The following is a 26,406-nucleotide window of genomic DNA, read 5'->3' on the forward strand; positions in this document are numbered from 1 at the left end:
AACTTGTGGGGTCCATGTCCATCCCTAATCTCGTGCAGGCGTAGCACGCAGGTCTGCTAATTCCAACGGTTTTCCAACAACGCCCAAACGTGCAAGTAAATCCATGTGAATCCCTCTGCAAAATCCAGCGGGCAAACAGAGCAGTTTTGAGCTGTGAAGCACTGCTACAACAAAGTCCACTACTGTCGTGTTCAGAAGATTGAGAACGAAACCTTTGAGTCGAGGACGAGCAGGAACAGCTCGGTCATCATCCAGCATCGTATTCATATCTCCGAGGATGGGCACATGTCGGATGTTAGGCAGCCCGTGTGAACCAACGAAATGTTTACTACTAATAATCCATAGGTAGTTGTATAATGAATGGAAAAGAATCAGGTGATGCAATCTTCAAAAGGAAAAATATAAAAATAGAGAGAGGAGACGCAAAGCTTCTCCAACTTCAGATATCTGACCTGACTACTGAAAAGCAGACATACATACGTCTTTGCTTGCCTGGCCGGCTGCTAAGTATCCGGCGTTTTAAAATATCTTGCAGCCATCAGGCACACATGTGCATTGAAGGTGTAGGCGTGTAGCATACACACACGCACTACTTGCACATTCCATAGGACACATTGAAGCTGAATAACTGGTCAAAAACTAGATACAACGCATACTGAAGAAAATGTATCTTTTGAGGAAAACATGTCCCAAGTACTCTCTTCTTCTTTAACAGTGAACAATGTTAACAATTACCACCTACTGGCAACTTATGGTGTCTGCAAAGGTATCAACCAAATCAAATTACGATGTTTGGTCGCACAGGGGAGCACCAGACGGTATCTGAATGAACACAAAATGCATGGCACATCTGAGTTTTTTTCATGACCAAGGCCACTGAGCGTCCCTCCAAACGCACCACCTCTTCGTGATGTTCTCGTCGCCCTTGCCACCTACATTGTTCGGGGTTCCAGCCGTCTTTTCTGCGGTTCTGCTTCTCTGGTTGTTCACCTTCTGCCTCTGAAGGTAGCTGCAGGAGGTGCGGAGCTCGAGATCGTGCTCCAGTGCTTCATCCCTGTAACTCGGGTTCAGATACCTGGGATGGTCTAGGAACTTGACGTTCTTCAGCCAAAGTCTGAGGGCCTGGATAACAGCAGCAGAGCAATTTCGTTAAAAAAAAACAGCAGCAGAGCACCAGTAAAAGATTAGTCAGAAAACAGGGCTAACAAATGAGATGAATGTATCAGCAGCTCATGCGTGTACTACACGTTATGCAGGAATTAATTCTAAGCCCAATTGAGATGCTGATGATGACGTGTCAACCGAAGCAGGTTCTAATTGCCAGTCATCAGTTATCAGTTGGTGATGATATTTCAACAAATGAAATGCCATATATTCACTGTCCACTTCAACTTTTGCTACTTCGGCTGCTTCTTCAAAATTTTGATAGTATATACCCAGTACAGAAGTCTTCTGAACTATTAGCAGTTCACAGCATTGAAGTATGTGTTTAAAGGGGATGCCTCATCTACTAAACTACAAACCTTTGTTAAAGCAAAAGATAAACCAACCATCGATGCCAATGAAATTATGGTTTGTTTGCTGGTTAGAAGCTAAAAAGATTACATGTTTGCAAGAATATTGCTCTCGAAAGAAAAGATTGGAGGTAGCGAGTACATGCAATGCAACAAAAAAGAACAGATGGGGCATGGTTTCCAAGTATGTACTAGCAGGAATTCTATTTTGAGCTAGTTGTTGAGTTCCTCAAGGCTCAGTTACACCTTGTCGGTTAAAGTGCTCTTAAGCAAATCTGACAGGCTTCTGTATCTAAAATGAAGGTCTCCATTTCAGGGCACATGTTAGGCTAGTTTCAACCTTTCTACATGGTAGGTTTTCAGATTTATCAGCTCTGTGCATGGTGTCTGCTCTCAAGATAGGAAGGCTATCACCAGAAATGGGCTGAAGAACACTGTGCGAGGGAGTAATAGACTAATAAAATTATCCTGGAGTGCTACCTAGGACATGGCATTCAGTCTTCCTAAGTTCCATTCCCCTCAGAGTGCATGCATGGGCTGTTAGTATGACTGGTACAAGATTTTGTGTCTTTGAGCTATAATGGCCTCTAGTCCAACTGGTTAGAGCGTCCCGGCGGCACTCCTCAGGTCCTGGGTTCGACTCCCCGTGGGAGCGAATTTCAGGCTGGGGTTAAAAAACCCCCCTCGTCTGTCCCACACCAAAGCACAGGTCTAAGGACCGGTCCGTTCTCACAGGACGACGGTGCCGCTGTGTAAGGGTGGGGCAAGGGTTCGGGGGTTTTCTAGGGCCTGCGTGAGAAGGTCTTCTTCTTAATGCAATGCATGGGGGTAGTCATACCCTCGCAGGTCCAGTTTTTGATAATCTCTGTGCCAACGTGCTGTGCTCTTTTTGCAAGAATAAACCCTAATGGACCACAGTTATTCTGGTTTCATAATCCCTAGTCCAAACCAGTTGCCATTTTCATCTTAAGAAACATGTATAAATGCACTGATATTGGTCTGACTAGTGAAGTAAACACAGAGCTTTGGACAGTGGCAGACATACGATTTGGCCAAGACTGGGCAAAATTTAGACGCATAAAAGATAGAACTTGATCACAAATCACAAATCGAGACATAGCAAAAGCAAATGACAAATTCCGAAATTCAGGTGAACTTGATCTACATGCTTAATGTGCCATACATAGGATTAACAGTGTGATACAAAATCTAATTGAATGTGCTAGGCTCGTACCAGATGCCTACTTGCCTAGTGGTAGGCTGGTAGCCTCTGGTAGTCCAGTTTGCTTCTCCTCGGGCATGGTGGCTACTAAGCTTGTAAAGTGATGTGCTGGCCATGAGGAACCAAAGGTATGGAGCAGAAGATCTAGATTCAAGAACGTGAACTGGGAGGACATGAGGAGCAAGCGGCAGCCAGGCAACACAGGCTGTGGCCAGTTGGACTGCTGCCAATGAGGTGGAGCAGCCAGGGTTGTTATAGCGGCACCCACATGCCGGAGCCTGGAGGAGGAGCAATGCAGTGAGACGCTGAGGCATGCAATCTTGTGTGTTTCTTGATGGAATTGATGATGGGCTACATCACTACAAGGTTTAGTGGGCTTTTAGACTGGGAGCACTAGACAGAGGTACCTGCTATGATTGGGCTCAAGACTAGGGCCACGGACATAGTGGTCCTAGTGGGAGATCTGCCCCTGGCTTTGAACACAACGATGGAGCCCATAAAACAAATCCTAGAAACTTTCTCAACATGTGCAACTCAAGGCTTTATGTAGAGTGTAGATCAAACAAAAACTCAGTGAAGAATCACTAGTATTCATGCATATGTTGATTCAACCGCCCTGACAGATATTCAAAAACGAACATAGAGGAAAGAAGAATAACGAAAAACAGCCACCAAGTTTATGTTTATCTCATTTTTTTATACATACTAATAGCCTTTTCCTTAGAGTTATCAGATAGGGTTTATTGCTCAGTATGGAAAATGCAACCATAAACTTAGCCATGGAATCAGAAAAGTTACATAACACATAGGATCCTTACCTCCCAGTATATCCATGCAGCAACTTTGTGTGGCATCAGCCAGAAGAAGGTTGCCAGCCTCAGAGAATTACTTGTCTGTCCAACCAATTTAGCATCCAAAGCTGCAGTGAAATAGTCCCCAAGTGTCGGATGCTGAACTGATATAACAACATAGAGTCTATCACCAGGGGCATCAGCACGAATACTCCAGTTGCTGAGCATATCCTACAGACTCATGCCAACAAAAAGAAGCCCACTAAGAATAAGCAACAGAGGTGAACACAGTACACAGAGTTACCAAAAATTAACTAGGCAACGCGCAGAAACATCCATTATATGATTGTGCAATAGAATTTGCAATGAGATCAAAGACAGAAGTGAATTGAGCAAACTAACATTTTGTACTAAATGTGTTCCAGACTCATCAGTCAACACATCACATTGTCTGAATTCTGAATAAACAAGGGCGCATTCTTTTAGCTGGCTTTAGGGGGTGTTTGGATCCAGTGACTAAAGTTTAGGAGGTGTCACATGGGGTGTTCGGATACTAATAAAAAAACAAATTATAGAATCCGTCAGTAATCCGCGAGACGAATTTATTAAGCCTAATTAATCCGTCATTAGCACATGTTTACTGTAGCACCACATTGTCAAATCATGGCCTAGTTAGGCTTAAAAAATTCGTCTCACAAAACAGTCTCAATCTATGCATTTAGTTTCGTAATTAGTCTATATTTAATACTCCATGCATGTGTCCAAACATTCGATAGGACAGCGACTAAAGCTTAGGAGGTGAATCTAAACACCCTGATAAATTGATTCTTAACTGAGGTCATACCATAAAGGGGCTGACATGCAAGGGCTTCGCGACGAGATCAGAGCCCGGTTGGAAGGTAAACATCACCCTCTCTCCCCAGGGAGTGTTTGTGACCTGACGCCAACAGCAGGAGATTAGACAGTTGCAAATAATCAACAACAAACCAATGGAGATGAATCATATGCACACTAATCACACCTCGGCAATGCACACTCTGAGCTCTCCATCTTGTCCCCGTCCTGCAGAATCGTAGCAGTAGTAAATGCTCAGCGGGTTCTGCTCGTACCCCACGCTATTGGGTATCGTCAGGAGGTGCCTTCATCAAGGGAAGAACAAGGCGAGTCAGCGCTCAAGAGCCATTTCGTCAAAGAGACTTTTTATAATCAGACTGCTCTGCTTTTGCAACTGTACAAACTGAACAACAAACTGAAGACTGTCTAGAGCAAAAATGTGGCTTCCCTTCAAATTTGAGAGCATGACATGTTGGATTTATTTTCACAAGGAGGGTGCGAAATTATCGATAAGCAGCAGCAGCGGAGAGGAGGGACTCACACGGGGCCGGAGGTGGAAGCGACGCGGCGGGCTTCGTCGGCGGAGAGGTGGCCGGGGAGCGGCAGTCGGTCGAGGTCGACGAGGGCGTAGCGCGCGGGGTACTCGAAGGCGTGCGCCGCCGGGCGCCGGCGCGAGTGCCGGACGCGGCCCTCGTAGAGCCGCGCCGCCGCGGCGGGCCCATCGGCTGGGGCAGCAGGGGCAGGGCGGCCAGGGTAGCGGACGAGGAGGCGGAGGAGGAGCAGGAGCGAGTGGAAGGCGGAGGTAGCGAGGGTCGCGGCCAGGGAGCCGAGCAAGTAGAGCGCCTCCATGGCTGGCTGCTGCTCGGATTTGCTGAAATTAGAATTTTTTTTTATATATGCTGAAATTAGATATTTTTTTTATTACAGCATGATGTCGTAAGCTAGTGATCGGTAAATCATTGCCGTGTAAGTTGATAATCACTCTGTGAGCTTACGCTGAAATTTAGCTTATGCTGATGTTTATGCTAAAATATTATTAGAGAAAAACTTTTCTACAGCTGAAAAGGAGCTCAAACGGGTGAATAATTTTCTCTTGGCAGCTAATCCTTCAAGGAATCAAGAAGCTATCCTGTTCTGTTCAGTATGACTTGATGCTCTGCAGTCCCCACTGGCCACAAGAGGCCATCTATAGATAGGAGTTTTGTACTAACTCTGGTTCTTGGATGACTACACTCCACGTCTCCAACTCCATCTGAGGTCATGTCACTATGGATAAACAGGATAATCAATTTGTTTCGCATGGAAAAAAATAGTAAAAGCATGATGATGATCGAATCTCTGCTCCTCCTCTCTCTGACTGACCCTTTGGAAAGTAACACAATCCACCTTTATCTGGCTAAAAGGCATCTGAATAGATATACTACTACATACGCGTTCGCTGGTCTGAAAAAATCAGACCAGCCGGCTGCTCCCGGCCCCCTCCCTTAATTTACTGTTCACCAAAACAGCTGAACAGTGTTTCCTCTCACAACAATCAGCCAGTTTCAGACCAGCGAATGGGGCCATACAAAAGGAAATTTTGCAAGCTCAAAGTTTTCAGAAAACTGTTGCCACTTCGTGTGAGGAAGCAAAGCAATCTGACGCGTTGCACTTGCAGAGTGACAGAACAAGTACTTATACTTCTTATAGCACATATCAATAAGCACACCACAGTCATGCAATGCACAAAGGAAGAACGGTTTACAAACTTATGCCATCGGCTTGTCAACAAAGCAAGGAACACTTGGCAAGGTGCATTCAACAACAGTTCTGAATTCTGATCAATGAAAGACCAAAGACAAAGAATGAAATAGAGCAACAGTTTTGGCCCTGTTCGAAGTCATCGCTGAAAGTACTGTTCGCTAATTTATTGTGAGAGAAAAACAATGTTCCTTCGCTGAAACAGTACGGCTCATAAGACAAGCGAACATGGCCTTTGTTCAAGAATCTGACAAGCATCTACTACTTGCAACAAGGTCTGATGAGTTTGTCTCTCCGATTTGAAGAACCTCAATTTATTTCTTTACATCTACAACTCCAGATAATTGTGCAGGTCAAAGAGGGGCAGTTCCAATACATAGAGATCTGACTGGAAAACATCCTACTGTACAGAACACAGCAATTGTGCAGGTCAAAGAGGGGCAGTTCCAATAGTTGACCGATCATAGAGACCAACCTGGTTGATGAGCTGCGGTCGTTCTGCAGATTATCAGCGAGCAGCTAAGCATGCAGAATCTGGCTGCTTGAAGGTGTAAGATCGCTGAATTCCTTAGGAACATCCACATCTTGCCAGCACATGGAGTAGCCTGAACTCCTACTATCAGGATAACCAGCAGGTTCCTTCTGAACATGGCCAATCGCGACATGGAGACCTCGTCCGACGACGACGATCTTGCTGTCGAGACAACTGACGGAGAAGGGCTTCATAATCCGCTCGGGCATCGGAGGGCCGCTGACCGAGTCCCATGAATCCATCTCCGGATCATAGACTTTAACCTTCATCCTCTCATACTCTGAAATGACAAACAGGCGCCCCTCAATGACAACACTTAAGCCCGTCCACCCTTCACGCATTCCAACCGGCATCGCCTCCCACCGGTCGATTTTGGGGTCATACACTTGGCCTCTAGGCGACGAGAAGAACGGCCAAGCACATCCTTCGGTGACATAGAGCCTTCCACCGATGACCGCCGAGTCGGACGACGCCATGTTCATCCCCATACTTGCAATCGGCTGCCAAACACCCTTATCAGGATCATGAACCTCAGCTGAATTGAGCTCAAACTGGTCCGCGCTGTACCCTCCAGCGACATAAACCCTGGCCATCAATCACGCCGCCGGCGAAGAAAGACCGGGCAGTGAGCATCCGTGTCATGACCGTCCACTTGTTCCTGTAGATGTCATACTTGAGCACGAGGTGCAAGGGACAGTCCATGTCGGAGACGAGACCGGCCGCAGACGAGGAGTCGCGCCGTCGCGGGGGATGGCGACGCAGCCGAATCCGCGCGGGCAGGCCCGGTCGCGGCACGGCATGGCCGGGATGGCGTGCCAGGTGAGGTGGCCCAGGTCCAGCACCTTCCACTGGATCTTGCCCGTGCAGCGGTGGAACGCGAGCGTGAAGAGCCACGGCGTCCGGATGCCCAGCAGCCTCCGCTGCGCGAAGAAGCGCGCCTTGTCGGCAAGGAGAACGCGCCAGCGGCGGCACACCAGCCTGCACGCGTCGTGGGCCGACACGGGCAGGCGGAGCAGGCAGTTGAGCGCCGCGTCGTCCGGGAGGCCCGGGATCAGCGGCGCCTGCTCCTCCCACGAGGATGCCTCCTCCTGCTGCTGCTCCGGGTCTGAGGCCGGCGACGGCGACGGCGGCGTGGAGGTGGCGGCGAGGCGGAACCTGGGCGTGAGCTTCATCTGGGCGTCAGCCGAGCTTGTGGACGGGGGCCTGCTGGGAGGACACCCGGACGCGACGCATGCTCCGTCCGAGGCACCCGGCCGGCACTGTGTGCGCAGGAGGAAATCAAGCCGAGAACCTCGCGAAAAAAGCTGCTGCCGGCTAGGCCAGTGAGGAAATGAAATCCCCAATTTCTTTCTTGGCCTCGCGAAGGAATTCGATCAATCAATCACTGGAGTTGAACAGCCTGCCTAACACAATAAGTAACAGAGGAATCAATCGCTGTAGAACTTTGACTCAAAGAAAAAAAAAACCGCTGTAGAATGAACAAGACGGATGACGTAGTAAGCCCCGAAGACTGGAAGTGGAAACTCCGGATTTACACTAACCAATGGAATCAATGCCAATCTCAGCTGAAGGGCATCACACTCTAACCCTAGTTCGTAGCATCTCGCAGCAAGACTCCAAAGATTGTACAAAATCGATGGGCGCAAACACGAACAGCAGGTCCTAATCCTTGGCCCCGAGGTCGTGGAAAACAAGAGGCCGGGGGGCGATGACCATGACCCCAAACTCCCAAAGCAAGATGGAACGGAAAGAAGAGAGTGGGGGGAACTTGCCTGCTGGACGGCTCCCAGCAAGAGCAGACGTACGTACCCGTCCTCGGGGACGCCTTCTCCCCCATTCCGGCCGGCTGACGGCAGGTGGTCGCTCAGGGGGGACGGAGGATCGGAGCCGAGGACTAGTGCAGCGGGGGGAAAAGACGTCACCTCCCCGCCATTGATTTCGGTCGCCTCGGCAGACGCCAGCAGCTGATGATGCCGTTGCTCGGTTGCTAACTCCAACCACCGCCAGCGCCAGCAGCAAGGCCGCCGCGACGCCAGAGCAGAGCCGAAGTTAGGGGAAGCAACCAACCGGCCGAAGACGACGACGGGTGAGGTCAAAGAGGGCATTTAATAGGGGTGGAGGTGGGGACGGGGTGGCAGTGGCAGCTCAAAGGCCTCCTCCCCAGTCAGTCACCCACCTCACGCAGAGTGGCCAGTGTCCCTGTCACTACAGAACAGCGAGCGGCAGCTCGGTGGGCGGGACCCACGCTCCTCCATATCTAGGAGTATTCTTTTCTGCCTCTTTTGCTTCCTCTCTTCTCTCACTGGTCTCTACGAGTACAGAAAAAGGCATTTTTTTTTTCTGTTTCATTGGGTGTGCGTGGTAGGCATGCGCGCCAAGTACAGTCATCGTCGTCGATTAGCTCGCTGACCACGACGGCCGGCCGGCCGGCCGGCCGGACCAACCACACCCAGATCGACGTCGACTCGAGCGGTCGTCGCGCCAGCCGCTACCGGCTGGTGATGACGTGGACGGAGGGTCGCGCTACCAAACCAAACCCAACCGAACCTCGACCTGCCTTGTTCGACAGCAAGCCCCCTGTTGTGCTCCTCTCCTCTGTTGCCAAATGTTAAACGGAGGGGAAACTTCCACAGGTGTAACTATACAATGATCAGCCTCCCACAGACGAAACTTCCACAAATGCGCTGTACCGTATGTATATTCTTGCAAGCAGCGTTAAAAGGACCCGTGGATGGTGGTGCATGGCATATTGGCATTGAACACGACGTAATTTTTTTGTGCTTCCAGAGAATCCAATATTCCGATAGTTTAGCTGTATTGTATTAAGGTGGTGTTCGGGATTGTTCCGCTCCATGTTTTTTTCAGCTTCGCTCAATACTTTTTAGCTAAACGGTTTCAGCCTGTGGGGTTTTAATAAAGATTAGGGCCTCTAAGAAGCTATGAATGTGTACAATACGCATGGTGTGATGGTGCATTCGCATCATCTATGTTCTCTTCAGGCTATGCGTATGAACAAGATCAAAATATAAATGAAAAGGTCATAAAAAAGATTAATTACTAAACATACATTTGTAATCTGAATGTATCGTACCATTATAATGAGTTCTACTAGGTAGTTCTCTTGATCTGGACCAACACGCTGAGCAGGGTGAAATATGATTGCAATGTCCTTGACCTCTTCATTGTGGAGATTATGTAAACCCATCATCCATGTTTCTAATTTCAAATCAATCCAATTGAAATATTGAATCCGAAAAGAAATTCAGCGTAGAAACTAACCAGGGGGGCACGGGCAGACGGTCCGACGGCCAGCGCGCCTGGGGCTGGGGTCACAGGACTGGAGCTAGAGGGCAGGGGCCGCCGGGCCAATGACCTGGAGCTGGAGCCTGGAGGGCATGGGCGGCCAGCGCGGCACCTGCAGAACAGCCGACGAGCGGCGCCGCGGAAGCGGAACGGGAGCCCGGGCAGGATGAGCGGCGCCGCGGCGGGATATGTAGCTTGGTGCGCGGCGAGATGGGTGGCCCAGCCTCCGGTGGCGTGCGGCGCAACGGCGGCCGGCAGGAAGCTAGCTCGTCGCGACCTTGCCACCTCCCGTGCGGCCGCGCGCTCGTGCGGTGCGAGGGAGATGGAGTGACGGACGGACAGGCGAACTGAGATGGGTGAGGCCGGAGGACTACAGGTTTGCTGCTAGACCTTTGTTACTGGGCTGAAAACTACACGGGGTATGTAATGTTATTGGGCCAACGACTAGGGCCTGGGCTGCAGATCTGCTCCTGGCTTTAGCTCTATGCACTCTGTTCGAGAAAAAATAGTGGAGTTCTGAGAGCACCTAAAGAGGTGCTTCACAAACTTCAGGTTTTTTTTTGGGAGCTGCTCCATAATAGAGTTTGTCGAGTAGAGTCTGTGGAGCAGTCCCAAACATCCCCTAAGAATCAACTAGTTTTTTTTCTTTTTCAGCTGAAGTCCCACCAAAAGCTTTAGCGCGATCAAAATGGTTACTACTTTCTAGAAATTTAGTTCCGGACGTGTCGTTACTAAAACATTAGTGTTTTAATGCTAATAAAAAAAATTCAGCACATATACCTAGAAATAACAAGATATTTTCATTGAAAGCCATGAATTTGGATGATTCTTTTTCTGATTTTTTGAACAAAAAAAAATATGTGCAAATGTAATTACGAGCGTGCGCTTTGCTAAGAAACTCTAGATTTCACTTTGCGCATGTATGCTTAGAAATTAGATGATAAAGTACTGTATTTAAACCCATGAATTTATACGAGCTTTTTATGATTTTTTAGAAAATATCTTAGAGCTAAATAGCTTAGCCGTAAACTCAAATATGGCATTATGTGAAAGAATTTCAATTTGAAGACTTCAAAACATAATATTCCAGATATAAGCAAAATGATTTGTTCTTCATCTTGAGCAAAATGGGTTGTTCTTATTCTTGATCTTGAGCAAAATGGGTATTTTTTTTATCTTGAGCAAAATGGGGTTTTCTTGTTCTTGATCTTGAGCATCTATTTTAAAACATTCCACGCCAACCTTGCCCGATAGTCCTACTCTACCAGGCCTGAGGTCCTCACCATGGCTGAGCTAATCCCCTCCCTACGTCGAAACTCCCTGCCTCCCCTATTGGTGGTCACTGGAAATGCCATTCCATCCTCCCTCGGCTTGTTTAATTTATGGAACCAAACAACAGACTAGGACAGATCCATCCCTACAACCTACAATCAAACAAATAAGTGGGATAATCTCATCACACAAAATGAGGGCATGATCATCCCATCCCACCTTGACGCCAAGGCAAATAAATGCCAAGCTTTTTTTCTAATCGAAATGAGTATCATCCACCTTCAATCAGCAGTACTCCCAATCTTCCAAAAAAACAACAACAACAGTACTCTCTTGCATTAGGAAGTTTTTGGTTGTGAATAGAACGATGTCATCATGGACTGAAGTTTGCCTTCTTGAACAAAACGTTACTGCCGGTTCATCCGAAAGCATTTCTTGGTGAATCAGAGATTCAGAGGTATACCGAAAGTTTCGTAGCTCCCCGGGCAAACCTTGGGAGTGTTTTTTTTATGCTCAACTCTTCGAGTACAACTTGTAGTATCGGAAAAAGTCTACTCCACCCCCAACTATGGGAGGTGGTCTACATAACTCTCTCAACTATGAAACCGTCTGTTTTACCCCCTAAACTTTCCAAAACCGTCTATTCTACCCCTGGGCGGTTTTCAGCGGCGGTTTCGATACAGTAACGTCGGGTCTGCTACAGTAACAACGGGTTTGCTACAGTACCATTGTTTTGAATTTCCTTTTTGTTTATTTTCGGTGAATTTTTGAAAAATCATAGAAAAATCATAAAATGAAAAATCTAATTTTATTGGACTTCCATATGAGTAGATCTACACAGTGAATATATAATACGATATGCTTTAGTACAAATTTTTTTTGTAGCCTTAGATTAATTGAAAAATCTAATTTTGTCTGTAATTAATTAGAATAATTCATAGCTGCAGCTTCTATGGTCCAATTGTGGTGAAATTTTTATGGTACGCTAATTATTGTATGATTGAACTATAGTAAAAATTTCGTACTCATTGGACTATGTATAACTTAGTTATAGATAAATTCTAATTAATTACAGACAAAATTAGATTTTCCAATTAATCTAAAGCTACAAAAAAAATTTATACTAAAACATACCGTATTATATATTCACTGTGTAGATCTACTCATGTGGAGTCCAATAAAATTAGATTTTTCATTTTATGATTTTTCTATGATTTACTATGATTTTTTAAAAATTCACCGAAAAAAAAAGAAAATTCAAAACACCGGTGCTGTGGCAAATCGCAGCTACTGTAGCAGACCTGCTGTTACTGTAGTAAAACCGCTGCTGAAAAACCGCCCAGGGGGTAAATTAGACGGTTTTGGAAAGTTCAGGGGGTAAAACAGACGGTTTCATAGTTGAGGGGGTTATGTAGACCACCTCCCATAGTTGAGGGGGTGGAGTAGACTTTTTTCTTGTAGTATCTGAACGTACACATCAACTCACACCACCACACGCACACAAACTCACACACACCCACACTAGTGTGTACGTCTAGACCTACACTTATACGAAGAGGCTGCACGTGACTGAGAGATATCCAAAGTCCACTAGGCTTTACGCGTGACGGGCACGTCAACCGTGGGAGCGTTTACTTCTCCGCCAAAGCAGCAGCCACACTTTAGTACGTAGAAGCGAGCGCTGGTTGGTAAGTTCTCACTTGAATGCAAAATCCATTTCAGGTCACTGTGTTCACCTTTGCGGTTGAGGTGTCTGGCAATTGAGCATTTCTCACGGTCTGTTTGGATCTCATAAATTAAAATTAATATCTAGAAAAATACTTCTCATTTTATTATTAAATTATTTTTTAATTCCTTTCAATTTCTGGAAACCAAACATGCCTTAATAACTAAGGATGAAAATGGACGGAAAATACCTCTATCGTTTTCGTTTTCATATTTCTTTTTAGGGAAACAGAAACGGGAGCGGAACAGCCGAGAGCGAAAATGGTAGCGGGATAAACGGTAATATGAAAACGGATAAATACGATCGAAAAATACACGGAAACGGATGGTAAGCGGGAACTTAAGCCGGAATTGCATGCGCATATAACATTCTCTGTTTGACGAGATTTTGTTCTAAAGTTCTCAATTATATGCATATACTTATGTGTTCAACCCGGAAGTTAATCTGTAAATGAAAAGGTTGTGCGTGTGCTTATAAGAAGCTAATAACACGTAACAAGGTCTTGTTTAGATCACCTTCCAAATTCCAAGTTTTTTCACTTTTTTCTCCGTCACATCAATTTTTGAACGTATGCATGGAGCATTAAATGTAGGTAAAAAAAATAACTAATTGTACAGTTTGGTTGTAAATCACGAGACGAATCTTTTGAGCCTAGTTAGTCCATGATCGAACAAAGTTTGCAAACGAAACGTGCTACAGTGTCCAGATTACAAAAATTTGCAATCTAAACGAGGCCAGGTATAGATACACGTCAACGTGTGTGTGCAAGCGGGACGTGTGTCTGGTGCACCGATAAAGACGGGCCCAATAATAATAAAAAAAATAAACACCGCATCCAAATCGAAACTACCGAGCCGCACACCGTGTCCATCCGTTTCTCTTTCTCCTCATCAGGCTCGGCTCTCCTCCACTCCCCGTCGACCTCGACGTCCGGCGGCGGTACCATGCCGGCTCCTTCTTCCTTGCTCCCTCCTTCTTGTGGCCCCGCCGCTTTGCCTCCCTTCGTGCTCTCGGTGTCCGGCGGCGCGGGAGCACAGGGACCATCCTCCCGAGTCCCGACTGGATCCGGGGGCACAGTGAGCTCCGCCGGCGACAAGCCTGCCTCCCTTCTTGCTGCTACATCCGGCAGCAACGCTTCCCGCCACCGCCGCCACCCGTCACTCTCTCGGTCCCTCCGCCTGGATCGAGCTTCAGCCGCCTGGAATCGGCTTCTTCTCCGGTCAAACTGGCGCAATCCTTCAGCGACGCTCCAGGCAGCCTATCCCGGATCGAAGAAAAACGGGATATCCGGTTCAGAAAGGGCATACCGTAAATACGGACGGATAAAAGCCGCACGTTTTAGTTCCACTCCCGGTTCGCTCTGTCCCATTTTTGGTCCTGTTTTTTTATCCCGAAAAAATGAAAACGAACGGAAAAAAAACTGTATAGGTTGCGAACGCGTCCGTTTTCATTTTTATTAATAACCAGCTTGATCAAAAGTTTTCTTCGCTTGTGCTCACGGAATTTTATTTTATGTTTCCTTTTTTTTTTCTCTGCCATCCTTGGAACGAGGCCTTCGGCCTGTCGGCTGCTCTGTCAGGAAATGGGCTGTTTGGGCCTTGGTGGAGAAAGACCAAGGCGAAGAAGAACTAGGATACTTCGGCCCAAAGAGTTGTTAACGCAAAACAAACACGTCACAAAGTTGCAAAAATTTAACCGGCGGAACTTCACTCACAGTAGAGTTAATCGGCAGAATGTTCGTTTGCTGTGCAAAATCGAGAAAATTATAGTTATAGGACGCGAAACAATACGCTTCGCTATTATAAGACTCCAAACACCGACTTCGTTAAAACGACCCTCGAAACGTTGGCACTTTGTTATACATGACATTTGGTCTTTTTAATCACTTTTCTCAACTAAAATATATGTATTTTTACCATGATGTGACCGTATTGACCTTCTGACTTTTGTATCCTTGATCGATCGTATCTTTTCATCTCCCGACGTTTCATCTCTCCCTCGCAACGTCCGACGCTCCGTTCCTCCTCGCAACGTCATGGCAAAATACATGTATTTTAGTTGAGAAAAGTGATTAAAAAAACCAAATGTCATGTATAACAAAGTGTCAACGTTTCATGGATCATTTTAGCGAAGTCGACGTTTGAAGTCCTATAATAGCGAAGCGCATTGTTTCGCGTCCTATAATTGCAATTTTCTCGTACAAAATCAGGGGCCGCTTGGATTTTTGGAATTGAATTTATTTTAATAACTATAATTTAGACATAGATTAATTAACCTAATATGGTTGTATATGAAATATATTTGTATACTGCCGTTGGGCCATATGAGAGAAATACTTATGTGTTGCAGTTCTATTATAGCCCTATAGGGGAGCGAGTTGAAGAGCATGTTATTATAAGCTACAAAATAGAAACATAACATGAGAATCAGTTTCCATCTTCCACCATATGAATTTGAGATAGGCTTATATGTGAACTTTAAAAAGTTGTAGAATATCAAGTTCTAAACCAAATAGCCTAGTCTATTAAGTAGATTGCAACTCCTCCAAAATGTATGAAAGTATCCAAACGACCCTTAAAAGAATAATAAATTTCCCATATGAGCTTAGATGAGAATAAAATTTATAGAGGCGATCTATAACTACTTTGTATGTAGTTCACAACTTTACTATTTGAACTTTTGAGGTCAACGTCTTGGTACCAAAATAGTTTATACAGACCAAAATAGTTGATACGATATGCAGATCTAAACATTTTATCAAATATTTTGGCATCAAAATAGTTTTGGATCTTATCAAGTACTACAATTTCTTATAACTTTTATTTTCATATGAGGATATATGAAGAAATTTTTGACTTTTTAGAGGTACCATGTGTAAGCAAGTTGATAAAACGATGGATATTTATTCATCTCTCTACATAGTACTCCGGTTGTCTTAAAATAAAATAATTTCTAGAGTTATCTAAAGTCAAACTATCTTAAGTTTGACTATATTTGTAGAAAAGAGCACCAATATTTATGACACTAAAATGGTGTCATTAGATACATTATGAAATACATTTTCATTTTATACTTACTTTGTATCATAGATGTTGATATTCTTGTCTACAAAGTTGATGAAAATTAAAATAGTTTGGCTTATGATAATAACTCTAGGAGTTGAATTATTTTGGGATGGAAGGAGCATAACTTTAGAAAATCATAACTTCTTTATACGACCTCGTATGAAAATAAATTTCTACAAACATCATAGTGCTTGCTAGTTACTATAATTTTATAGTTCACAACCTTTTTGTTTATTCAAACTTAATTGATACAATGTTCAAATGTGTATTTATAGATTTGAACATTATATTTATTATTTCGGCACTAAGATGACTTCAAATGAAAATGTTTTGAACTATAATCCTTTTCTTATAATTTGTTTTCCTGGGAAAAAATGGTAACCAGACACGGGTTGGTGACTTGGTCAATGCTTACGATTTGGTGTTTGGAAATAAGAAGCAAGTTCATTGTTTTTAAAAATAAAAGAGTTCATGAGAACTGTAGTGAACTGAGTGATCAATTACGACAGGCCGAGGGAGCGCGGAAACCATCCCTACCGATCAGTCGGACAGGATCCGGCTGCCGACCCCCCACGAGTGCATCCACGCGATTATACAATTTCGGCCCATACGCGATTCATCAGTGCAAGCATGGCCCACGGCCCACCCAGGTATGTACGACGTGGGCGCGGTTTCACTCAGCGCGTTCGGTGCGGACGTGCGGTTCACGTACGACGTGAACGAACTCCCGGGTAGCTACGTGTTTCTCTCTCTTTTTTTTTTCTTTCTGGCAAACATGTCTGTGCGTTGCAACATGTATATATAAATTATTATACAATTACTTGGATGATTTATGACTCGAAGATTTATTCAATGATCACGTGTTCAAATCCAATTCGTCTCGGATCAAACCCCATGTCATGCCAAGAAAGGAGTAGCTTGTTAATTCGCTCATACTGAATTACTGATGCCGCATGTAATATGAACAATGTCATTAGTTCAGAACATGTACAAGACGCCTTTTCTTCCTTTTCATTTAAGACCAAATCACAGCATGTTGCAATTGTTAAACGTTTGCAAAGTACTTGGAGCGTACAGTACAGTCTTGCAAGATAAGTAGCCATGCATGTGCATGGTGTACTAACAGAAGCCATATACATGTGCCTGGGGCCTCTATCAGATCAGCATGGGGAGCCGGCGGAGAGGCTCCTGTCAAGCTAGAAGGCCCGCAGCCTAGAGCTCCGGTCCTGCTGCTGGTGGTTCTCGCGAAGTGCGACAGCACGGAGAGGCCCCGCTTGGAGGAGAGGAGAAGACCATGGCAGGGGCAGTCCGCGGCTGCCTTCGCGGCCACTCCGGGCTTCCGTCGCAGGCAGGCGCAGCACGAGCTCCGCGACCAGCGTGGCCACCCGGCGCGCGGGAAGCAGGAGCACCACCCACAGGTGGCCAGCGACCGGCCGGGCGGCGCCTATGCGATCAACGCGGACTCGCCAGATGTACGCCCACTCCAAAGCGTTGCCGTCGAGCGACAGGATCACGGCCGTCGACGCCCCCGCACACCGGACGCGGTCGTCTCGTCGTTGGCCCACTCCAGCAGCGCGCAGGGGCAGACACGCGCGCTGGGCTCCAGCCCGACGACCTCCGCAGAGGCGCTTGTCATGAGACCGCGGCAGAAGGCGCCAGTGTCCACGCCGTACTCCACGTACGCGCCGACGCCGGCCGTCCGCCACGCCGAGGACGTCCGGGCTTGCCGTTCCCGAAGTGCGCGTCGTGTGGTCGTGCAAGTGCACGTAGCATGATGCCCAGTCAATCCTCGACGCCGCCGCCGCCGCAGCGTCATGTTCCGTGGGGCCACTGTCTTTGGCACCGGCACCGTCCTCCGTCGCCGGCGGCTGCAACAGGGAGGCGGCGAAGTCGGCGACCTCATCTTCTCGGCGGGAGCTGGCGTGGGAGACACTCTTTATTTAAAATTTTACATATATATATGCTTTATGGTTATTAAACATTTTTAGTTATAAATTTCAGAAGACATTTTCGTATTTTTAGTAATAACAAAAGTGGTAGTTTACATAAAAATTTAAGGGCTTACATCGATTATCTATCACAATATCAAGTGGGTAATTAGTTGCAAATTTAAATTTAGTTTAGATCATATTCCCTAATGTCATAGATGGGTAATTAAAGTATAGATTCATGGGTTACCTTTTGTTGATTTACATGATCGCAAAGTGGGGTAATTAATATAAAATAGTATAGATCCAATGCCTAATATTGTCAATGGTGATTAGTCAACAGAATTGATGGCCAGATTCTTTTGTCTTTTGTGAGACTTTCTATTTTTTTTTATTTCTAGCGGGTCTCATAAAGATTAACATGCAGGCTCCATTAAGAACATCTAGTTACCATTTTTAGGATTTATATTTTACCAAGTGTGATATGTATTTTGTTTAAACCAAGTTATGAAGCTTTTGTTGCAACCCTTTTTCTAATACCATGAATCCATAATTTTGCTTTTAAATTTTAGTCTACTTGTTGTAATTTTTATCCACTTGTCAAGTTAAAACCCTAGTGTTTACTAGATCTTTGATTCAATTTTTTTTTACTTTTTATTTAATTAAAAATAATGTAGGTCCTAGGTTATCCTCTTGGTTCTTACAATGGCTAAATTGTTGTTTTAGCTTTCACTGCGGTACCCAACACATTGAATTTGTTATATCCTGTAGTAGCATTGTTTTATAAAATATATAGTGCTTAAAATTAAATTACCAATATTGATAGTTTCAATTAAAATGTATAAACTTATGAAATTTATTACCATATAGAGTAACAATAAAACTTAAACTGAATTATTAGTGTCATTCCTATGCGGTTTGTTAAGAAATAATTTTCCATGCTTGATAATATATTAAAATAAATATTGATCCTAAATATATGTTTACTTCGTCTATATACTGGAACATAGCAATATGCTTACTTTTTACTTAGTAGTTGTAGATGTGTATAATTTAGAAATATATATAACATACTTTATGGATATCGAGTTATTTTTGTCATTGCTTAAATTAGTATTTATTTTAAATTTGTGAGACATTTTCCAATTCTTATTACAACTCTGGTGGATAACTTAGATATAAATTAAAACATGTTACTTTATATTTTTTTTCTTTCATAATGACATATATGTGTAATTTGAATGAAGACTTTCGGGGTTACTTTGCTTTTATCTTTATAATAGCAAATGTGGATAATTTATAAAAACTACAAGGGTTAGTTGAAATTATCTTTTATAACAATAAAGGTGGATAATTTAGATAGAAAGTTTGAGCGTTTATGATTATCTTTCATAGTGGAAGAGGTGGGTAATTTAAAAATAAAATTTGTTGGGTTACTTAATATATTTTTTTATAACAGCAGGGGTGTGTAATTTTTTTATAAACATAATAGATCAAATGGTTACTATTTACTATGATGATGATGATTAAAGTCTACCAAATTAAATGTTAGATGTTTCCGATTATTGTTAGAATTTTATAACTTATTTTTTTAGCACGTTCGGTAAGGATTATCATGGAGCCTCCAATTACAACTAAATTTTAGAAATTCCTCAAGGTCGTTCCTCAAGTCGCAGGTGCTGGGTGGCCACCAGAACGCGCACAAGAATGAGCGCGTGGTCGGCAGCGTCGACACTCGTGGCAAGCTCCCCGCACTGTGGCGGCGCCTGCAGGTCTCGGGAGGTGCCGCACTGGGCTGTCAGGCTGTGGCAGCCGCCGCGTTGCCCTCGGAGATGGTGGAGCGTCCATGCGCCGCCGGCGTCCGTGCGCTGCGTGCCGGATCAGCTGGACTGCGGCGGCAACAACTTGCTGATCCATGTCGACGTGCTCAACTGGACCAGGTCCAGGAGCACCATGGCGCCCACGGAGGAGGCCTCCAGCTAAGGGGACGACGGAAGAGCCCGACCTCGAGCTGAGGCTCTAGCTCGACCTCGATCGATGACGATGATGAGAGTGCCTGCGTATGTGTGTACTGATCAATAGGTCCGTTCGCTTCGCTGAAAAAAAAAGTCAAAATACTGTTTCGATTAATTTTTATGAGGAAAAACGCTTGTTCCACCTTAAAAAAACTAAAAAGTACGGATTATAAGATAAGCGAACATGACCTGTAATCGTCTATCACCCATCTCTGAAATTGTGTTGTCGTTACCCACCGTACTCCTGTTGTATTCTTGCCTGCTGTGGCTTGATATATGTATGCTTGTACCGGCCGTATGCTTTCTTTCTTTTTTTTTTCCGAAAGCCGTTTGCTTTCTTGATACTGTACACTATCAATTAATATAATATGATGACGATGATGATGTCATCTACCTGAATTTTCTTTTCTATTTTCTGTATATGAATACATAGTTGTTATGTATATAGACATCACATATATTTTAAATTCGTCCAGACTTTTCTAGATACATAGTTCTTGTTACGTATCTAGACATAATATATATATATATATATACTTCTAATCATGTGTGCAGTGTTTAGAAAGTGAAGCACCTGGGTCGTTCCCGTGTGTGTGTATATATATATATATATATATATATATATATATATATATATATATATATATATATATATATATAACATAAATCATATATCTCGAAAAATCAGAATAACTTACGAGAACGACTCAGGTACTTCACTTTCTAAACACTGCACATATGGTTAGAAGTATAAATCAAAACATCATGTGCGTTAAGTAGTACAACATCATTGCTTCCAGTGGAGAAGAGTAGCTTGCAGTTAGCTAGCACACAGGTCGGAGCTGGAGCTTTATTATTAATTTCTTGATTGTTGCTCTAATGTTGTCACCGGCTGGCAACAAAACTGGATCGTGACCAGTCAGCTCCAGAGACAGCTGCTGCTGATCTCATTGTGTGCGACTCTAGCTCTAGTCTCTTCTCTTATAATCTATCTTTTTTAACTTATTTTTTTAATCAAAATATTATTTTTTTCTCATAATAAATATATCAGAACAATATTTCAGTTTTTTTTTCAGCTAAGCGAACCGACCTCTAGACTTCTCAAAGCAGCTGCTGACTTTTCCTTGGAACTGTGGACAAGCACGTCACGTGGCCACGCACAGGAAAACAACATCGTGGATCTATGCGTGCGTGCCACCAGGTACAGGGACCAGACGTACGTTGTGACAGTGTCTGCGTGTTCGATTTTTTCATCATTATTAAAACGGTTTGGATGTATAGGCCTTTGTTTAGTTTTACCCCAACTTCCTAAAAAGTTGATACTAGTATCTGTCACATCGAATGTTTACGGCCCGTGCATGGAGCATTAAATGTAGACGAAAAGAAAAACTAATTACACAGTTTAGTAGGAAATTGTGAGACGAACGTTTTGAGTCTAATTAGTCCATGTTTGAATACTATTTGCCAAATAAAAACGAACTGTGCTACAGTAACCCTAAAATCCAAATTCCTCCCGCTAAACATAGAGCCTAGGTTACTATGTTGAAAAACGAATGGCTCAATAAATAATTTCAGTCCGGCCGTGCGAAGGGGTAAGAGACCAAATAGGTAGTTTGTATTCGAATCTAAGGGGTCAAATATTGAACAGAGTTATTACGGTAACGCTGTGATCCAAACGTCCGACTCTTTACTCAAGTATTGGACGGACATGAATGTGGGGCCATAAAGACAACATTTGTTTAATATTCAGTCAATTTATCACCTATCCATCTTGCACTACGCCGCACGCCCCGTTCTGCAACCTTTATTTAATATCTAGTTAATTCATCACATGTCCATCTCCCACTCTGCCACACGTCCCGCTCCTCCGGTCGTTGCTCCTGCCACCGCTCCCGCGCGCCCGCCCCACTGCTCCTGCCGTGGCTTCGCGCGCTTGCTACTCCTACCAATACTTAGTGCACCCACCCTACTATGCTCCAGCTGCCCGCCCTGTCCGCCGCCGCCGCCAGGAGTCACCAACGCAAGGAGAAGCATCGGGCCTTGGCGCGGAAGCCCTCCGACCTCGCCTCCTGCTACGGCTACAGTGCCCTAATGCAGATGGTAGAGGAGGCCGCACTGGGATATGATGCATGTTGCAAGTATACATTTCAAATGTTTTAGATGCTTTAGAGGTATGTTTTAACTATTTTCGCATGGATGTTGCAAAAGTAGATCAGGATGTTGCATATGTTACCATGGTTGTACACGTATGTTGCAAGCACCTGTCCCTAATGTTTCATCTATTTTTTGACGTATGTTGCAAGTGTGTTTATGTGGATATTGCATATATTTCACACATATGTTGCAAGTGTTTTATCTACATATTGTGTATGCATGCTTGCAATGGTTTTCAATTTTTTAAAGTGTTTTAGATGCATGTTTCGAGTGTTTCATCTGTATTTTTTGTATGTTGGAAGTGTTGCATCTAGATAGTTTCAAAAGTAGATCGGGTGTTGGCGTGTTGCACATGAGGTGCGCGTGGGAAGCGGGAGGGGGGGCGAGCGGTCCCCTTGCGAGCGACGTTCGGGTGGCGCAGGCCCCCACGTGGGCGCGGGTGACGCAGGCGCCGTCGAGCAACGTCCGGGTAGCATGGGCCCACGCGTAGACACGCGAAACGGAGGTAGAAACCGACAACAGCCGACAGCATCCGCCCGGACGTCCGGGCGCTAGCAGTGCCCTTTCGTATATGAATCTAGATACTCATTGTTCTATTACCAACCAAATCCGGACACTCAAATTTCACAGTTGCATGCTGGAACCATTAATAGAGGCAATCTTTCGGCAGCCGACCGTGCCTTTGGGAAATGGTCTGTGTCTCAACTGTTTCTAGAAGCATCTGGAATGCCCACCTCGGTTAGATAGTCTCTTTTATGAAGCCCGCCTCTGTTTAACATTAACAGAGGCAACAAGCCCGAGACGTCTGTGTCTATTAACGTTTAATAGAGGTAGCACCGCTAGAATGATGTTCGCCTCTGTTAATCATTATCAGAGTCAGGCATCCCAATTCTATCGTCTCTATTAATACTTTTCATATTCGAATCTTTTCCACCACTTTGATTGAATTTTGTTGTCACTATCGTAAACTTCTTACACATATGCAGGAACGTAATCTTTTTTCCAACAACCCATTACCAGGCCATTAGTTAATTGAATGGCCCCCCCAATCAGGGCAGGCCTGGTCCTAATTCGTTCGGTGCTATAAGAATAAAGAGGGCCAGGTCTCATCTCTCCAAGTCATTAACCTAATTAACCCCTCTCCACTGTTTAACCTAATCGATCAAGGTAACACGGCATTGGTCTGTACATCAGATTCCAGCCGCCGCGCATCCCAGTAGTGGCATCTCTCTCCTCCTGATGTCGAGTCTACTGCCTTCCGGTCGCGGAGTACCACGAGTCTTCCGTGACTTCCACCTCGACACCCTAGTGATTGCACACGCGTCGGTCTTATTCAGACAAAGGTACAAACCTAAAAACTGTTAATCCCTAAGTTCTAGGTGTTCTATTGAGCTAGGCGTAATTATTAAAGATCCTGTTAAGGCTATATAAATTCTAACAATTGAGTGGCTCTACCGGCCAGCGACTGTTCAGCCAGTGGTGGTTAATTTCGAATGGCACCTCAGTACTTCACTGAAAGAAAAATTGAGGGGCGATCCGCACTTCGAAAGTTCGAATCCATCGTTCAGCTCAGGCCAGGCCGGTGCGCCGCGGTCATCAGTCCTCGTTGCTGTGTGCGCACGGGCAAGCAGTTCATGTGGGGGTGGGCCCTTGTGTTCTACTAGGTTTGTACGGACGACTGTTGGCGCAAGCACAACGACGCCGAGCACATTTGCCTCATCGTTGCGCTGGGCTTGGCGTTCCACGGGCTGGGCCTGGGCTTGCTTCTCCCATTTGGTGGCCTGTCTTTAGCGACTAGTGCCATATATGTTAATAATAATAATAAAAAAAAAATGCCAGCTGCAAAGGCACAAGCGTAGTGTCAGCTACTTTGGCTGCTTGAACACGTGAAAAGGCAGCAAGCTACAATCTCCGCTTCCAACCTCTGTCCCGTACCATGTTTCTTTCGTCCCCTGGTAGCTAGGCTGCTATGGCCAAGGATCATATGGTGATTTCTCTCTTTAAAGGCACAGAAAGGAGGATGCATGCAAAAGACGTCCTCAACACGCACACTGGCTTGGGCGCACAGGAACACCTAACTTATTACCATTAGACGTGCACGCGTGTGTTTGGTGTAGACTGTTGCTCGCAGTTAACAGTGCGTGCCAATCGCGCCACAATGCCACCACAAACATGTCTTGTGCGGTTGGCCTCCGTAGAATAGACTAAGCATGGCGTCTAATACCAACCATCGTTTGTATGCAATACTTTAATCTTCTCAATTCATATGTAATTTTGTATCCATTTGTATATAGCTACTAGTAGTGAGAAGAAACAACCAAAGAATACACGCACACGGTGCGGTCGCGGACGACGTGCACCTTTAATTTAATTAAGCTGCTCCTCTTGTCGCCAGACGCTTCTATGGCTTGCATCGAGGCCCCGTACGAACTGCTGTCTATTTCTCTCTGGGCCATAGACGGATGCAATGCAATATATTGCAATCAATTTGAAGCATGAATAGTACCAGCCTCACCTTTCACATGCATGGCTGGTGTTCTTGCGTACGTATTCCTTTTTAAGAGCGTGATTGAAATTGAAATTGTCGACAACTTGATGAGAGCATTTCAAAATTATTTTGAAGCATTAGACTGCTAACCTTTTTCATTTTATTGGAGGCTACATTGTCTTGGATGGGTGCCATCCGTTGCGAGAGGATATGGGACGCCAGCTTTCGTGTTCACCAACACACGAGGGGCTAAATTAATTCAAGTCACGAAACACAGCGCGGGCATTTTGGTTACAATAATATAATTAACTCAACTGGAATTTGGTCAAAGGTTCTAATACAAGTAGTTAGGGAGATGCATCCAAACAACCGATATATGTATAGGTGCTGTTTGCATGGTTGAGAGTCAGGGAGGGGTGGGATGATGAAAGTAGGGTATATTCCACTTAGATTCGGAATAACTCTGCCCCTAGAAATTGAGCGAACAAAGTCAGATAAGTGGGACAGCGTTGCTGTGACCGCACACGTGGATGGTCACGTCGGAGAGGAGGAGAATGGGAGGGGTCCGGCAGGCACTACTACAGTATTCTTTTTGTTGGCGGACGAAATGGATTTTTTTGGAGGCAGGCAAAACGGTCCGCCTGCATGGCAACGTCTGCAAAAACCAAATTTTACACAGAAGGACACTCGCTCGCCTGCGAAATTCAACTAAAAAAGTAAAATAACGGCAAGCCCATCGATGAGCCTACTAAGCCCATCGACGGGCCCGCCAAGCCCTGCGAGATTTTTTGGAGGCGTGCGCGTGCCGCCGCTCGTTGGGGCGGCCCTCCCCACCGAATGTGTTCGCCGAGGCCGTCGTCCACCGGATCCGCGTGTCGGGGCCACCGTCCACCGGATCCACGCATCGAGGCCACCCTCCACCACTTGATCCTCTCGTCGGGGCCACCATCCACCGGATCCGCACGTGCATGCCGCTCCTCGTATGGGCCACTGCTGTAACACCTCTGGTGTTTTAAACACTAAAATATGCCATGTCATCATATGCATTGCACATCATTTTCGAGTTAGTGAAAACTTTGATAATGCATTCACTAAAACAAGTTTACTTTTATGATTATTTGTGTTGACTTGTATGGATGAATCAAGTTCACAACTCTGGTATTAAATTTGAATTCCAAAACCCTAATTTCCAGCCTTTAAATTCTGCCCTGGAAAACCTAATTCAAAATCTAAGCATATTTTGGGGTTGAGCCTAAAAGGAAAAGTGTAGAGCTTGTCAAGGTGTACAAAGTTGGTTTTTAGAGTTTTCAAAGTTGTTATATAAAATTTGAAGTAATTTGAAAGGGGATAAATTCTTAAAGTGCCCCTTTTTTATTTCAAACTTGCATTTTCAAATCTAGATAGAATTTGGGTATGGTTATTAAAGCAAAGTTGTAGAACTTTGAATTTGGAACAACTTTTATTTTTGGAGATTTTTGAGTTTCCATAGAAATTTGAGAGTAATTTGAGAAATTGAGTGAGTGGCAATTCGGTAATTTGCTTGAACAGTGCAAGCAGGCAGCTCTCGCCGCCGGCCATGCTTCCACCGGCTTCTACGCGTGTCCGCGAGTGCCACCTCCTACTTTGCGTTGGCATGGGGAAGCTGCTGCGTGTCATCTCCGTGTTCCTTGGCCACGCTATAAAGCCGGGATGCCGTCGTCGTCCTCATCCGTTCCTTCCTCTGTTTTTCCCGTCAGCACCGCCTTGCTCCGACGAGCTCACGCCGGAGCCGTAGAGCCCTCCCAGTCTTAGCCGAGCATGTCACCATGATCGCCATCACCTA

At 45.0% G+C, this 26,406-nt stretch overlaps 1 protein-coding gene and 1 pseudogene across 2 annotated transcripts; both read right to left on the bottom strand.

Moving 5' to 3' along the window:
- Positions 1-685: 685 nt before the first annotated feature.
- Positions 686-8,491, bottom strand: LOC136549394 (uncharacterized). Of its 2 annotated transcripts, none has more exons than XM_066540637.1 (6): positions 8,406-8,491; positions 4,903-5,232; positions 4,549-4,666; positions 4,372-4,464; positions 3,555-3,758; positions 686-1,122 (listed from the first exon to the last, which is right to left on the bottom strand). In XM_066540637.1, the coding sequence occupies exons 1-6, from the start codon at positions 8,468-8,470 to the stop codon at positions 862-864; spliced, it is 1,071 nt and encodes a 356-aa protein (XP_066396734.1). In that variant the 5' UTR covers positions 8,471-8,491; the 3' UTR covers positions 686-861. The 2 variants fall into 2 exon arrangements, with proteins under 2 accessions (XP_066396734.1, XP_066396735.1); XM_066540638.1 differs by lacking the exon at positions 8,406-8,491 and adding an exon at positions 6,577-6,715.
- On the bottom strand, positions 6,021-8,032 carry LOC136549393 (F-box/kelch-repeat protein At1g30090-like; annotated as a pseudogene).
- Positions 8,492-26,406: the final 17,915 nt, after the last annotated feature.

This window comes from Miscanthus floridulus, chromosome 4 (genome assembly GCF_019320115.1).
Source record: "Miscanthus floridulus cultivar M001 chromosome 4, ASM1932011v1, whole genome shotgun sequence".
Taxonomy (NCBI): domain Eukaryota; kingdom Viridiplantae; phylum Streptophyta; class Magnoliopsida; order Poales; family Poaceae; genus Miscanthus; species Miscanthus floridulus.

What these genes read in the sequence shown, in the direction of transcription:
- LOC136549394 (XM_066540637.1), bottom strand. Translation starts at nt 8,470, where the DNA reads ATGGGGGAGAAGGCGTCCCCGAGGACGGGTACGTACGTCTGCTCTTGC. An exon ending in TGCTGGGAGCCGTCCAGCAG is followed by an intron (nt 5,233 to 8,405) that starts GCAAGTTCCCCC and finishes TTCTAATTTCAG; the next exon opens with CAAATCCGAGCAGCAGCCAG. An exon ending in GCTTCCACCTCCGGCCCCGT is followed by an intron (nt 4,667 to 4,902) that starts GTGAGTCCCTCC and finishes CCCTTGATGAAG; the next exon opens with GCACCTCCTGACGATACCCA.